The sequence below is a fragment of the Portunus trituberculatus genome, chromosome 12 (genome assembly GCF_017591435.1).
Source record: "Portunus trituberculatus isolate SZX2019 chromosome 12, ASM1759143v1, whole genome shotgun sequence".
Classification (NCBI taxonomy): Eukaryota; Metazoa; Arthropoda; class Malacostraca; order Decapoda; family Portunidae; genus Portunus; species Portunus trituberculatus.
In genome coordinates, this window is record NC_059266.1 from 9,582,718 (window position 1) to 9,595,727 (window position 13,010).

Below are 13,010 nucleotides of genomic sequence, written 5' to 3' on the forward strand. Positions count from 1 at the left end.
AACTATATATATGTTTGGCAGCATATTGGGCCACCGGTGTACCACTACTTTTATGATGTCATATGAGTCATTGAAAGTTAGAGGAGCTATGTACAAATTCTCTCACATTCTCACATTTATGTTCTTAAAACAACATTTCTATTAGCTTTTTACAAACCTTGCCCCCAAGAAAGGATTGTTTTGTAATGCATAAAGTAAAATCTTAATGGAATACCAAAAAAATAAAGCAGAGATGAGATGAGCCACAGACGAAGCGGGAGACTCGCGGCGACTCGGCCGCTTCTTCTTCTTGTGACCCTTTTAGCCTGCGTGTTGTTTTTTCTCATAATATTTGTTTCCACTCCTCTATTTCCTGCTATAATGGATATCATATCTTAGTATTCATATACGCTCATGCCATGAAGATAACCTCGACTCCATGGCACTGAGTGATAGTGAATTATTAATGAAATACGTAATTCACTATCACTCAGTGCCACGGAGTCAAGGTTATCCTCGTGGCATGAGTGTATATGAATACTAAGATATGATATCCATTATAGCAGGCAATAGAGGAGTGGAAACATAAACATCATGATGAAAGTAACACGCAGGCTAAAAGGGTCACAAGAAAAAGAAGTGGCGGTGGCGCGTCTCCGCCGTCTGTGGCTCATCTCATCTTTGCTTTATTTTTTGGTATTTCATGTAAGATTTCACTTTATGCATTACAAAACAATCCTTTCTTAGGGGAAAGGTTTGTAAAAAACTAATAGAAATGTTGTTTTGTGAACATAAATGCATATATAAGACAGTGACACCACCTCCAGAGGTGGTGTTCCCAGCAACCTCAGAGCAATCTGATAGCAACCTTGTCACCATCCCTCCAAGCGTTCATGGATACCATTTCTAGGCAGGAGGTTGCTCTGATGTTGTTAAAGAATCTTGGATCCAGCTCCAGGAGTGCTAGAGACAGAGGCGGGGAGCCAGCCAATCACAGCGAAGCTGCCGCATTCGGTCTCTCACCCGGCAAATTCAAACCCAGAAAATTCGCTAAAACAGATGTGGTTGTACGTTATGCGGACTTTTTGGTCTAACTTTATATAGTACAGGCAACCCCCGTTTAACGAAGGGGTTACGTTCCTAAAAAACACTTCGTTAAGCGAAACTTCATTAAGCGAACCGATTATAACAAGTTTAACCCTTGATTTGAACTTCCATTGAGAGTAAACAAAGCGAGAGTGCATCATAGTACAGTAAAAGGTTTAATGCAAGTAAAAATTATGAAGTTAAACATTTAGGTAGCTTAATTTAAGTCATTATAATGTACACTAATGTATGTATGTACGTAACTTTATAATGTTGATGATCTTAACTTTATGAAGGGAGGGAGAGTGAAACAGGAAATACACTAACCGGCAACCTGTGGAATGTAAACAAAGTGCGCATCATGGTACTGCATACAAAACTTATGTACCACATTTCCACAAGGCTTTCCATTTTATCCATTGTAGAGTCACGAGTTCTGGTGGTTCTTTTAGCTTGCAAGGAAGATGAGGTCTCACTAGCCTTCTTAATAGAGTCTCTTGACTTGAAAATAGTAGACAGTAGATGGAGTCAAGCCATGGTGGGAAGCAATGTTATTAGTTTTCTGGCCTCTCTCTGTCTGTGAATAATACCCAGCTTCACTTCGAGAGTAAGACACTTCCTGGTCTTCTTAGGAACGTTAGGCCACATTGCAGGGCGTTTTGGTGGTAAGTTGAACTAAGGAAGATGAGCTGCTGGTGACGCTGTTATGTTTTGACTGGGCAGTGAGTGGTGCGTGTGATCTTGATCTTGATCTTGATGCTACAGGTGACACAGAATTTCTTCTGAGTCAGGCCTTTGTATCGGCAGAGCCTGTGTTGTCCACGAGAGGCTTGATCTTGATCTTTATTCTACAGGTGTCTCAGGATTTCTCCTGAGGCAGGCCTTAGTACCAGCAGCTCCTGATGTATTCAAAAGCCTGTCAGCTTGCATGATACGGTAGGGCTTTCAAATTTGGAAAATAAATTACCTGGATAAAACTTCGTTAAAGCGAGTTTTGTGTTCGTTAAACGAGCAGATGGTAGTAAAATGAAACCTTTGTTATAGCGAAATTTCGTTGTGTGAACCTTCGTTAAACGGGGGTTGCCTGTACGTTAAAATGGAAATTTGTTACACGAACGTTCGTTAAGCGGAGTATTACTGTATAGGTTTAATTTCATGCATAACTGAGACATTCACCACACTGCAAGGTGGTGCTAGAGACAAGTACACGCCACCACAGTACACTGGTAAGCATGTGTAATGGTGCCTCTCCTCCCACAGACCAAACCCCGGTGACCTGCGGAACATCCACATTGAGAAGTCTTCCCAGCAGCTTGGCATACAGATCCGCTGCCTGGAGAGTGGCGGCGTGTACGTGTCGTCCGTCACCATCAATTCCTTGGCCTCTCAGGTGAGCCTTCCATTTCAACCTCTTCAGTACATGCTTGCTTTTAAAATGCATAGCAATTTGGACTATAATGGTCAGCGTCGTGTGTAGTGGTGGCAGAGGTGAAGCCGCTGGTATTTATGGTGTTGCAGGTTGGACTGTGTGTCGGGGACCAGCTACTGGAGGTGTGCGGCATCAACCTGAGGTCCGCCACCAAGCAGTCGGCCTCCATGGTGCTATCCCAGTGTGGCACCTCCGTCACCATGCTGGTCCAGTACAACCCGGAGAGTAAGTCAAACAAAAGAGAACACAGCAGTGTTCTGCTGTGGCTGTTTAACCTCACACCATTACTTTTGTCCTTGTCAAATAAAGAAGACAAACATGACACCATTACATTTGTTACAAGTGAGTGCATGAGTGAGTGAGCTAGTGAGTGAGTGAGTGAGCGAGTTAGTGAGTGCGTGAGTGAGTGAGTGAGGGAGGTAGTGACGTGTTCCCTATGGTGTGACAGAGTACCACGAGGCAGACTGCTGGGAGGGCAGCAGCAGCGAGGGCAGTGTGGAAGGCTCCTGGGTCGGCACTCCCACTCCCCGCAACTCCCCCAAGCCCTCCTCCCTGGACTCCCAGCACCCCGTGGATGACGATGACCTCCCCCCTTCCACCACCTCCACCCTGCGGGGACCATTGGATCTGAGGGACACCCTGGACCACTCGCTGCCCCCATCTGCCCGCTCCACCCTCACCCGGCCCGAGATAGCACACGTTATGAGCACGCTGAAGCGGCAGGACACTTTCTCCAGGTGAGCCTTGGTGTCAGGGAGTGCTTAGATTAGGTTAGGTTAGGTTAAACTTCTGAGTGACTAGCAATGGTTTCAGCAATGCTCTTGTGAGGCAGCAGCCATGAACACAAAGATGGTGTGTTGAGTGGTATAGGCCAAATAAACCTTCACTTTTCTTCCCATTCATCATTTTTCCTCATTTTCTTAAGTAGTCATTATATTTCTTTGTGAATATACAAGAATAGACTGGCAAAGGGCATCCTTGAGTTCAGACATGGTGGCTGTTTATGGAGACATGTGATTGACCTGCATCCCAAACACCACATCAAGCGTGACCAGATGTGTGTTGTCAGTGATGCTGTGCTTCCTTATATTCTTTTCCTTTTTCCCTCCTTGAATAATGATGTTCCCTGTGCTGCAGGCAAAGCGACAACAGCTGCAGCGGTGGCGGCGGCAGCGGCGTCACCAGCAGCTCGGTCGCGGGGGGCAGCAGCAGTGGCGGGGCTGTCAGCGGCGGCAACAGCGGCAGCAGCAGCAGCAGCGGGGAGCCTCGCCTGGTGTACCTGGAGCTGAACAAGTCGCACAACCTCGGCATCCAGATGGTGGGTGGGAATGCTCTGGGAATCTTCATCCATGCCGTGCCACCAGACTCCCCCGCTGCCCGCGCTGGCCTGCGTCCTGGCGACCACATCTTGGAGTACAATGGGGTGGACCTGCGCCACGCTACCGCAGAGCAGGCAGCCTTTGAACTCGCCAAGCCAGCTGACAATGTGACAATGCTGGTCCAGTACAACTACCAGAGTGAGTGACTGCAGTGTGACAAGTGTGAGAGGCTGTAGTCTGTCAAGTGTGGGAAGCTGTAGTCTGTCAAGTGTGTCAAGTGTGAGAGGCTGCAGTGTGGCAAGTGTGAGAGACTGCAGTGTCAAGTGTGAGAGGCTGCACCAAACTTATCCTTATTTTTCCTGCAGGATATGAGGAGATTCAGGACCAGCCGGGCGACAGCTTCTACATCCGAGCAAAATTTGACCGGCTTGGGGATGCCGGGGACCCGTCAGACCTGAGATTCCGCAAGGAGGATATCCTGTACGTGGACAACACAATGTTCAACAACGTGCCGGGGCTGTGGCGTGCCTGGGTGGTGGACGAGGACGGACACAAGCGACAGTGGGGCACTGTGCCAAGCAAAGACAAGTAAGTGCTGCCAACTTTCACAACTGTTCCATATCTGTGCAAGTTGTTTCTCAAATTATTCCCTTTCCTACACTCTGATTTTGTCATTCCTTCTCCCCCACACACCCTGATCTTCGTTATTCCTTCTTTCCCACACATTCTGATTCTTGTCATTCCTCCTTTCCTACACTCTGATGCTCGTCACTCCTCCTTTCCCACACACTCTGATTCCTGTCATTCCTCCTCTCCTACACACTCTAATCTCTTCATTCCTTTCCTACACACTCTGATCCTGTCATTCCTCCTTTCCTACACTCTCTGATTCCCTTCATTCTTTTCCCCACACACTGATCCTGTCATTCCTCCTTTTCTACACTCTCTGATTCCCTTCATTCCTTTCCCACACACACTGATCTTCATCATTCCTGTGGCTGGTGCAGGGTGGAGGGTGAGATGCGGCTCCAACGCAGCATTGGGGATCTGCAAATGGATTCCTCGCGCCGGGGCTTCACCTCTGCCCGCCGCTCATTTTTCAAGAGAAAGAAACCGTCGCGCTCGTCCTCCAGAGACTCCAAGGAACTGGCGAGCTTCTCCGACGCCTCGCTCAACTCCTACACAGAGACGACACCGCTGCATGATGACCTCTGCCCTAACTCCTATATTCGGGTGGAGAGACTTGACTGTAAGTTGTGTGTCTGCTTCCCTGCTGCTCTTGTCTTTTGTTTGTCTGGTTCTCAGCTACTCTTGTCCTGCCATCCTAAGCTTTGTGTCTGCTTCCCTGCTAAGCTCTTCATGGAAATAGTTCATCAGTTTTCCATTGTTTTGGTGCATTTCTTACATCAAGCTAGAGTTTTCCCAATAGCATGTAATAAACAACATTTTCATGCTAGCTCGCTTGCATCACACCAACAACTCATGAAAAACCTAAACAAATTACGCTGTTCTTCTTATTTCATGCTAGTTTTCCCAGCATGTAATAAACTAAATATTTTTCACTCTAACTCACCTTCACCACACACGTAACTCATGAAAACTGCAACAAACAACACTGTTCTTCCAGACTTGGTGCGTCGGCCGGTGGTGATTGTGGGGCCACTGTGGGAGCTGGTGTGTGACAAGCTGTGCCATGACTACCCACACAACTTCACCAGGTGCGTCCCCGAGGTCAGCAGACTCTCGGCTAATGAACTGGAGGAAGGCGTCCAGAAAAACCTGATTGTGGACTACAGGCGGCGAGGGTCACACTTTGAGGCCACCACTGTCAGCCAAGTGAAGGAGATCTGTGACAAGGTAAGGTCAGAGGTCAGGGAGGAACAAGGCAGGAATGGTGAAGCTATAAATAAAATTGCCTGCACCACTAATAGATGTAAGCTTAACAGGGCTTCCAATGCTCTTCAAGTTACCTACAGGTGCTATGGGCCAGGACATTAAAAAAAAAAAAAAAAAAAAAAAAATGGGAGGCTGGCAGTAAATGTGTCATTATTGTCACTGAGAGAACAGTGAAGGAGAAAAGGTGAGAGAAATAAGAGGCTGGTTGTAATCTTGCCATCATTAATCATTGCCAGTATTGTTGTCAGCACCTCCATCACCATCACTTCATCCCATGCCTTGGGTGGTGGGCAGGATGCCGTCTTAACTCCTTCAGTACTGGGATGCATTTTTTACCTTGAGTTTTGGATGTGATTAGACCATTTTATTGACTTTAGGAAGGCTCTGTAGAGGTTGGAAGATTAATGGCCAGAGTGTTCACTATTACATAAGTTTCTGAAGATGTATAAAATCATCAGATAATAACCAAAATTAATATGAAAATGTCTGATGGTACTGAGGAGGTTAAGGAAACAAACTGGCAGAGGAATAGATGATAGGAACTGTCTAAGGCTGGCTTCATTTTGTGCAGATTTAAAGTTACATTGTGTTCTTGGATGTTAAGCAAAGTAGGCGTTGGCGGTGGTGGTGGTGTTGATGCTGCTTTGTGCCCTTCAGAGTTGCCATGGCATCCTGGACATCAGCCTTGCCTCTGTGGAACGCCTGCACCGCCACAACATCTATCCCATCGTGCTGCTGCTCAAGTTCCGCCACCACAAGCAGATTCGGGAAGTGTGTGAGTCCCACCACCCTCCTGCCGAGCGGATATCACAGAAGGAGGCCAAGGAGATGTTTGAGCTGGCGGCAAAGATGGAGCAGGAGTACAAACATGTCATCTCTGGTGAGTGCCGAGCCGCTGCTGCCTCGCCACACTCCCTGACACTTACCAGGCTGTGCTAAACTCATTCATTAAAAGCCACCTCAGAGCTTTCAGACTTCTTTGTATTGTTTGTTTTAAGTACCTGAGTTGTTTGTAGTGTGTGTGGCAGGTGTGGCCAGTGTATTCATCATGTGTGCTACTGCAGTGAGTCAATGCGTAAAATCTTATGTTTAGAGTAAAGATCATTTTTAGATTTGATTTGTGTATCAAGAAATAAAGTTCAATGTATTTAGAGCAAATTAATGTTTTAACGTGCAGTGCCTTTGTATACTGATATTGTTGATATGGTGACGTGTTCTTATCCTCCTCTCACATTTCCACGACAGCGGTGACCACAGCTGCTGTCAACCTGCCCTACACAAGCACACAGGTGAAGGCGTGTGTGGACCAGGAACAGTCCAAGACTCTGTGGGTGCCGTCGGGAAGCTTATGAAACAGGGAGCTGTGCACCAATGGGATCACTGATGTCTGCCCTCACCATTACCTGCAACTCACTACTCTAATATAGCTGTGTGTGTGTGTGTGTGTGTGTGTGTGTGTGTGTGTGTGTGTGTGTGTGTGTGTGTGTGCGTGTGCGTGCATGCTTGCGTGTATTAAACACATGCACATCCATACAAGTATACATAGTGAAATCTGTTTCATCCAGACACACATGTACGTGGTGTAATTAGAGCATGGCGGTTTTCCCAAAGCTGAAGCACCTTTGGAACAGTGACAATTGAAGTTTTGCCAGCAAGAAATATCCATCATTTTAAGTTTGGCAAGTGTTGAAGTGTTGCAAAGACAGACCAAGGTGCAATAAGGTTGAGTCCCTTTGTGTTGCACTCCCAGGGACACACTCTGTGCTCCATTGGTCTGGATGGAAAGGATTTGACTTGTGTACACACCTGCCTGCTGAGCTCAGAGTTGTCAGCGATGTGTGTCAGTTGTTTGCACAATGGTGTGTTACTATTGTCTCTATTTCAAAATTGGAGCCTTCCGACATTCAGCCATTAGGGATTTCCAACTCATGAAAGGATTGTGCTTTCCCACAAGTTCACAACATAGACACACACACGACGCTCAATACTTGTGGTGGGCGGCTCTGTTCTCCGCCTCAGGGAGTGACTGAGTGCACTGAACATGACCTACAATAGCTCTATGCTTTTCACTTGAAGAAGCTCCCTTCACCAGTGTTGCTGCAGACTTCACTATTCCTTTGTTGTGCCTTCTCAGAACAAGAATTGCTGCTAAGTCTCACAGTGTGCCCTAACTGTGGCTATCGCCTCAAGGTGTGCATCGGAACACTACTACACTTGAGGACATTCATTTCATCTCTTATGGGAAATTTTAGGAGAAAACTTTCTAGACAGCTTCATTATGTGTGACTTGGTAAACAACATTCCATTCTGCCTTGCACTCTCTCACTTGTAACTTGTACCAAAGGAGTGTAACCTCGCCTCCACTCATTTGTCCCTCTTGACCTCTCCTGCTCACCACTACTGTGCATCCTGACTAAACTCACATGCTCAACACTCAACGCTGTGACCCTGGCCTTCATCTCTCCTGCAGTACACGCATCCCCCACTTGTGTCCCACGATTCTATCATGTTATAGGCGCATTAGGAGGTGATGCTTCCCTCACCGTGGCCAATAGTGCCAGAGGGATTACAACAGATTATTTATTGTTCATCTCTGCCACCACACACACTCACTGATGGTAAGCATTGCAGCTGAGATGACCAGAAGTGTACATGTGCTCACTTCTAACTACGTTGCAGCTGAACAAAAAGTCATGTACATTCGCTCAGTGTTGACTTGGAACGGTGCAGCTAAAAGTGTCCCTAAGCATACATGTGCCCTCTACTAACTTTACATTGTAGCTGAAATGACCCCAATATGTACAAGTGCTCACTACTAACTGTACATTGCAGCAGAAGTAAACCCAAGTGTATATCGCTGGCTGCCTCCCACACAAAATAGTGTTGCCTGTGGTTGCTGCCTTTTTGGTCCTAATCTTGTTAAGGTGTCAAGGTTCCATACGTCGGCCTTTGCCAGGTGACGGCAGCTTGCTGAGCCACACAGCTACGTACATACAACTCGTCTGTCATGGCCTTTGTGTTGTAGCTAGCCTCCTCTTCCCTCTCTGGACCATATTCGGAAACAGTTCAATGCCACACCTCCACTATTTCAAAAGGCTCCTGTTTAAGTGACACAAGGGTGCTTTTATGGTTCTAGTGACAAATGAACAAGGTTTCTACACAGTTCACAGGAGAAACACCCTCAAAAACCCGGCTTGTCATCTCTGTGTCCTGGGAAAATAGTCATGGTGAGAGTGTGGAGCGTTTCAGAATGTGGCCCTCTGTGTCTGGCAGCTCAAGTCTACCTACTGGCTCGCTTTTTGCTGCTTCTATGCTCATCAGGGTTTGTGTTCTAGCCAGTCTCCTCTTCCTTCCTGTGTCTGTCATCCTGTGTCTCTCTGCTCGACTCACTGGCACGCTGTCTTTCGCCTCCAAACGCTCATATTGTCCTTGCCATACCTGTTCTTGCACAAACTGGTAGCTAAATTCTTTCATGACTTCTCTTATGCTTTATTAAATACTCTCTCTCTCTCTCTCTCTCTCTCTCTCTCTCTCTCTCTCTCTCTCTCTCTCTCTCTCTCTCTCTCTCTCTCTCTCTCTCTCTCTCTCTCTCTCTCTCTCTCTCTCTCTCTCTCTCTCTCTCTCTCTCTCTCTCTCTCTCTCTCTCTCTCTCTCTCTCTCTCTCTCTCTCTCTCTCTCTCTCTCTCTCTCACTGCAGGCACCCTCTACCACCACCACCACCACTACCACAGCACTCTTCTCCAGGGGGACAAGATAACTCTTTCTTAATGGCTGAATATTTATCCTTTAATCATATTCTTTCCCATCTCAGAATGATGTGAAGTGATGCACGAACCAAAGAAAGTTTTAGACACCCCTTCCTCCTCCCTGACATAGAGCATGTATAGAGTATAGGACGCTATTACTGTGTCTGAGTAATCCTGAAATGCATCTGTCGTTCCCATATGTACATTCTTGATTTTGTCTGTCTCTCTTCGATCTTTTCTGTCCTACTTTTATTTTACCCATTTTTTCTTTTTTTTCCAAGTACAAATCATCAAAAGTGACATGGTTATATTTACACAACATACGGACATGTTGGAAAGACGTTTTAACAAAGTTTCAAGTAAAAAAAAAAGGAAAAGCTCTCGTGTCCTGAGTGTGCCAAAGCGTGGTGCCTCCCTGTGACCTCCTGCACAGCCTCCAAGAAGGAAGGCAGCAGTGTATCAGTCTCCCCAAACCAAAAAAGTGTTATGGCAGTGCTGGTGATTGTAAGGTGTCATGTGTAGTCCACTGGTCTTGTATTGATGACAGTATTCCTTCTCACTTGTGCCTTAGTGGAGCTGGTAAGTGTAGCACATTACAAGGCATGTTGAGTGTGCGTGATACTGACTGGGTGCTGGCCTCTCCTGATCTCAGGTAAAGAAATTAGCCTGACATTAGTTGACATCGTAGCAGTTAGCACATTCAGTGACAATCTGTGAGAAAGCTTTACTTGGCATCCAGAGCCGTGTGCCTCCGTGCCGTGCCATCAGCGGCCACTGGCCGCCCCGGGGAGCTCAGGGCAATGCAGAAAGCACTCGGGGTTTGTTGCAGAAATTGTGAACCTTTGATGATAAAGAAAGACTTGAAACTGTGATTTCTTGATTGCTCTGGTAGTACACGAACCCTTGTGTCTTCCTTTAGTGTTTAAGTTTCCATGGAAGTAATTCATGTATTTACCAAAATTACTCTTAAGTTTTCATTTCCATTGTGGAATGTCAGACGGTCATTAATACTGTACAGCTTTGTGTCATTTTCTTAACATTAATTTTTAAAGTTCTTAAATTTTATGTAACTTATTTATTTTATGTGTACATTCAGATACAGTATACATTAATATATGGAAATATGCACACACACACACACACACACACACACACACACACACACACACACACACACACACACACACACACACACACACACACACACACATGCACACAAGTATATAAATCTAGACAATAGCCTATGATGTTAAATGTTGAGCAAAACCTGAGAATTAAATGTTAAAATATTTTCAAGTGTCATCTGAAGACAGTGCTAACTACAACTTGTTCAGTCCTTGGAACACCCCATTCTTGGTCTTTCATACTTTCATACTACTCATAGTTTGAGCTGGTGTAAAAAGTGGTATATTGAACTCCTTGGTCACATTGTTTTGTATCTATATCTATTCTGTGATTGGCTGTTGTTGGCATGGGCATAGGTCATCTAGCATCATTAGGGTCACTGCCTGTGAAAACTAGCAAAAACCAAAATGAACTCTATTGTAATATGTCTTAAGATCATATCAGAACTTTCAATATCAAATAGGCAATTGTAGTGAGTGTTGTGCTATATGTAGACACCCCTCGCGGGGTCCCCTCCCCCTCTCGGAAGGCCGGGACAGGAGCGGTTCTGTTATGCATCGTCCTCTTTCACGCCGTGTTAGAATGTCACAGTTTTGGTAATGTTCACACTGTTTACCCCTTCCATATGTGACTTGCTTTACTATTGCCCAAAATGTGCTTCACACGACAACCTTAAGCATGGAATTGCAACTTTTGTGTCGCACACGTCACTCAAATTGTGTGGACGTGAGGCGCCCCTAACCCATTTCTCTCCCCCCACAAAGGTCCCACAGGAGGCAGCTACACACACCTGTTTGATAACACTGCTTACAGGTTTGAGTTTTTATCCTGTAAGTTATTTATTTATTATATTTTGAAAAATATATTTTTGTGTTAGTTTGTATAATTTGTGCGCCACAAATGTTTGACGTGAGGTGGTGACGACACGCAGTGGTGCGTTGACAGTGCCACCAGGACACGTGTGCCTTGCCAGCCCTGCTCTGGGGCTGGCGTGAGTGACACGCGGTGCACCGCTGTGTTCACGCCCCACGGATGGCTAGCCCCCCACACACAGCCAACTACAGAACATTTTGTTTTTCATTAAAAATTATGAAAAGCGAGAAAAAAAGTTGAATGACAACGAGTCAAAGCTCCATTGTGTCACTGGTGATTGTCACTGGGAGTGAGATATATTTTGTGTGTGTTTGGAATCTTGTATAATACTGTAATATATCTGCAGATGTAATTAAGGTGGCGATGTATTACGTTAGGTGTACTTTATACGAGAAGATTCTGTGAGCAATAACAGCGGAGAGGAATATGTATAAATGTTTCTTAGTGAATATAAGATATTTGTATAATTTTGTTTTCTTGGTCTTATCTGTAAGGCAAGGAGGAGCAGCTGGCACATGGCAGCACTGCTGAGGTAATGCCAGGCTGACATCTCTGCTTGAGGTGATGGAGGAGAGACTGACATGCTGAAGACATCCTTGTTATGTAAAATGAGGTACGGCTGACACATGAGGGGCTGGCAAACTGGACATCTCTGTAGTGACATGAAGCATGAGGCTGACACATTGCAGGCATTATGTTTGCTGTGTGATGGAGGAAAGCCTGGCACATCTCTGTAGCTGCTACAAAGTGTTGGGCTTTGGGAGGACTACTGAGCAAGAATTTGTGGGTGTTTTAAAACTTCTCTAATAGGTACATGAATTATTTGAAAACCACATTTTGTTTTTAGGAATGCAAGATAAGCTTCCATTTATCATCATCCATAAATGTGTGTGATGTTTTAAAATTCTCTATTAGAAACATAGAACACATACACTTTACTTATTCCTTCATTCTAACATATTTCCTGAGAGAGGGGTGGGAAAACACAGAGCGGCGCATACTCAAAGGGAATTCGCAGGATGCACCAACACATCTCAGGTCACAAGATCCTGACATTTTTTATTTTATTTTTTATGTAGGAGGGACAGCTGGCCAAGGGCAAAAATATGATAAAAAAAAGACCCACTAGGAAAAACAAGGCCCACCATGCAGGTACAAGTCAGTGGATGCTGCTTCCATTAAACAATTCAGTCAGGTCTACTGAATAATGAACATGCAGAGTATATATGTTGGGTGGGAGAGTAGCTGATTCTAAATTATTTTTATTATTATTATTATTATTATCATTATTATTATTATTATTATTATTATCATCATCATCTAATTTAATAAAAATGTAAAGGAAATACAGAAACAGGTAGGGAGTTCAGGAGTTTACCAGAGAAAGCAATGAAAGATTGGGAATACTCTGGTCAACTCTTGCACTCTGTCCAGTAATGCCCCCTCAACACCCACACCCCGCCACCCAACACTTGCCACCCATCCATGCCAGTTTGTTGATATTTGCATGCTTGTGTAAAGATAGATAAATAAGTGTGTAATTTGATAGGTTGATAG

General features: G+C 45.2%; 1 protein-coding gene across 1 annotated transcript in view; it reads left to right on the forward strand.

The window, feature by feature from the left end:
- Nucleotides 1-7,236, forward strand: part of LOC123502669 (disks large homolog 5-like) — a 77,061-nt gene extending 69,825 nt beyond the window's left edge. The window contains 9 exon segments of the mRNA XM_045251840.1: nt 2,326-2,455; nt 2,584-2,719; nt 2,943-3,231; nt 3,632-4,011; nt 4,179-4,401; nt 4,821-5,062; nt 5,441-5,670; nt 6,367-6,589; nt 6,955-7,236. Of these exon segments, the coding sequence (XP_045107775.1) occupies nt 2,326-2,455; nt 2,584-2,719; nt 2,943-3,231; nt 3,632-4,011; nt 4,179-4,401; nt 4,821-5,062; nt 5,441-5,670; nt 6,367-6,589; nt 6,955-7,061 (1,960 nt within the window). The 3' untranslated portion in view covers nt 7,062-7,236.
- Nucleotides 7,237-13,010: the final 5,774 nt, after the last annotated feature.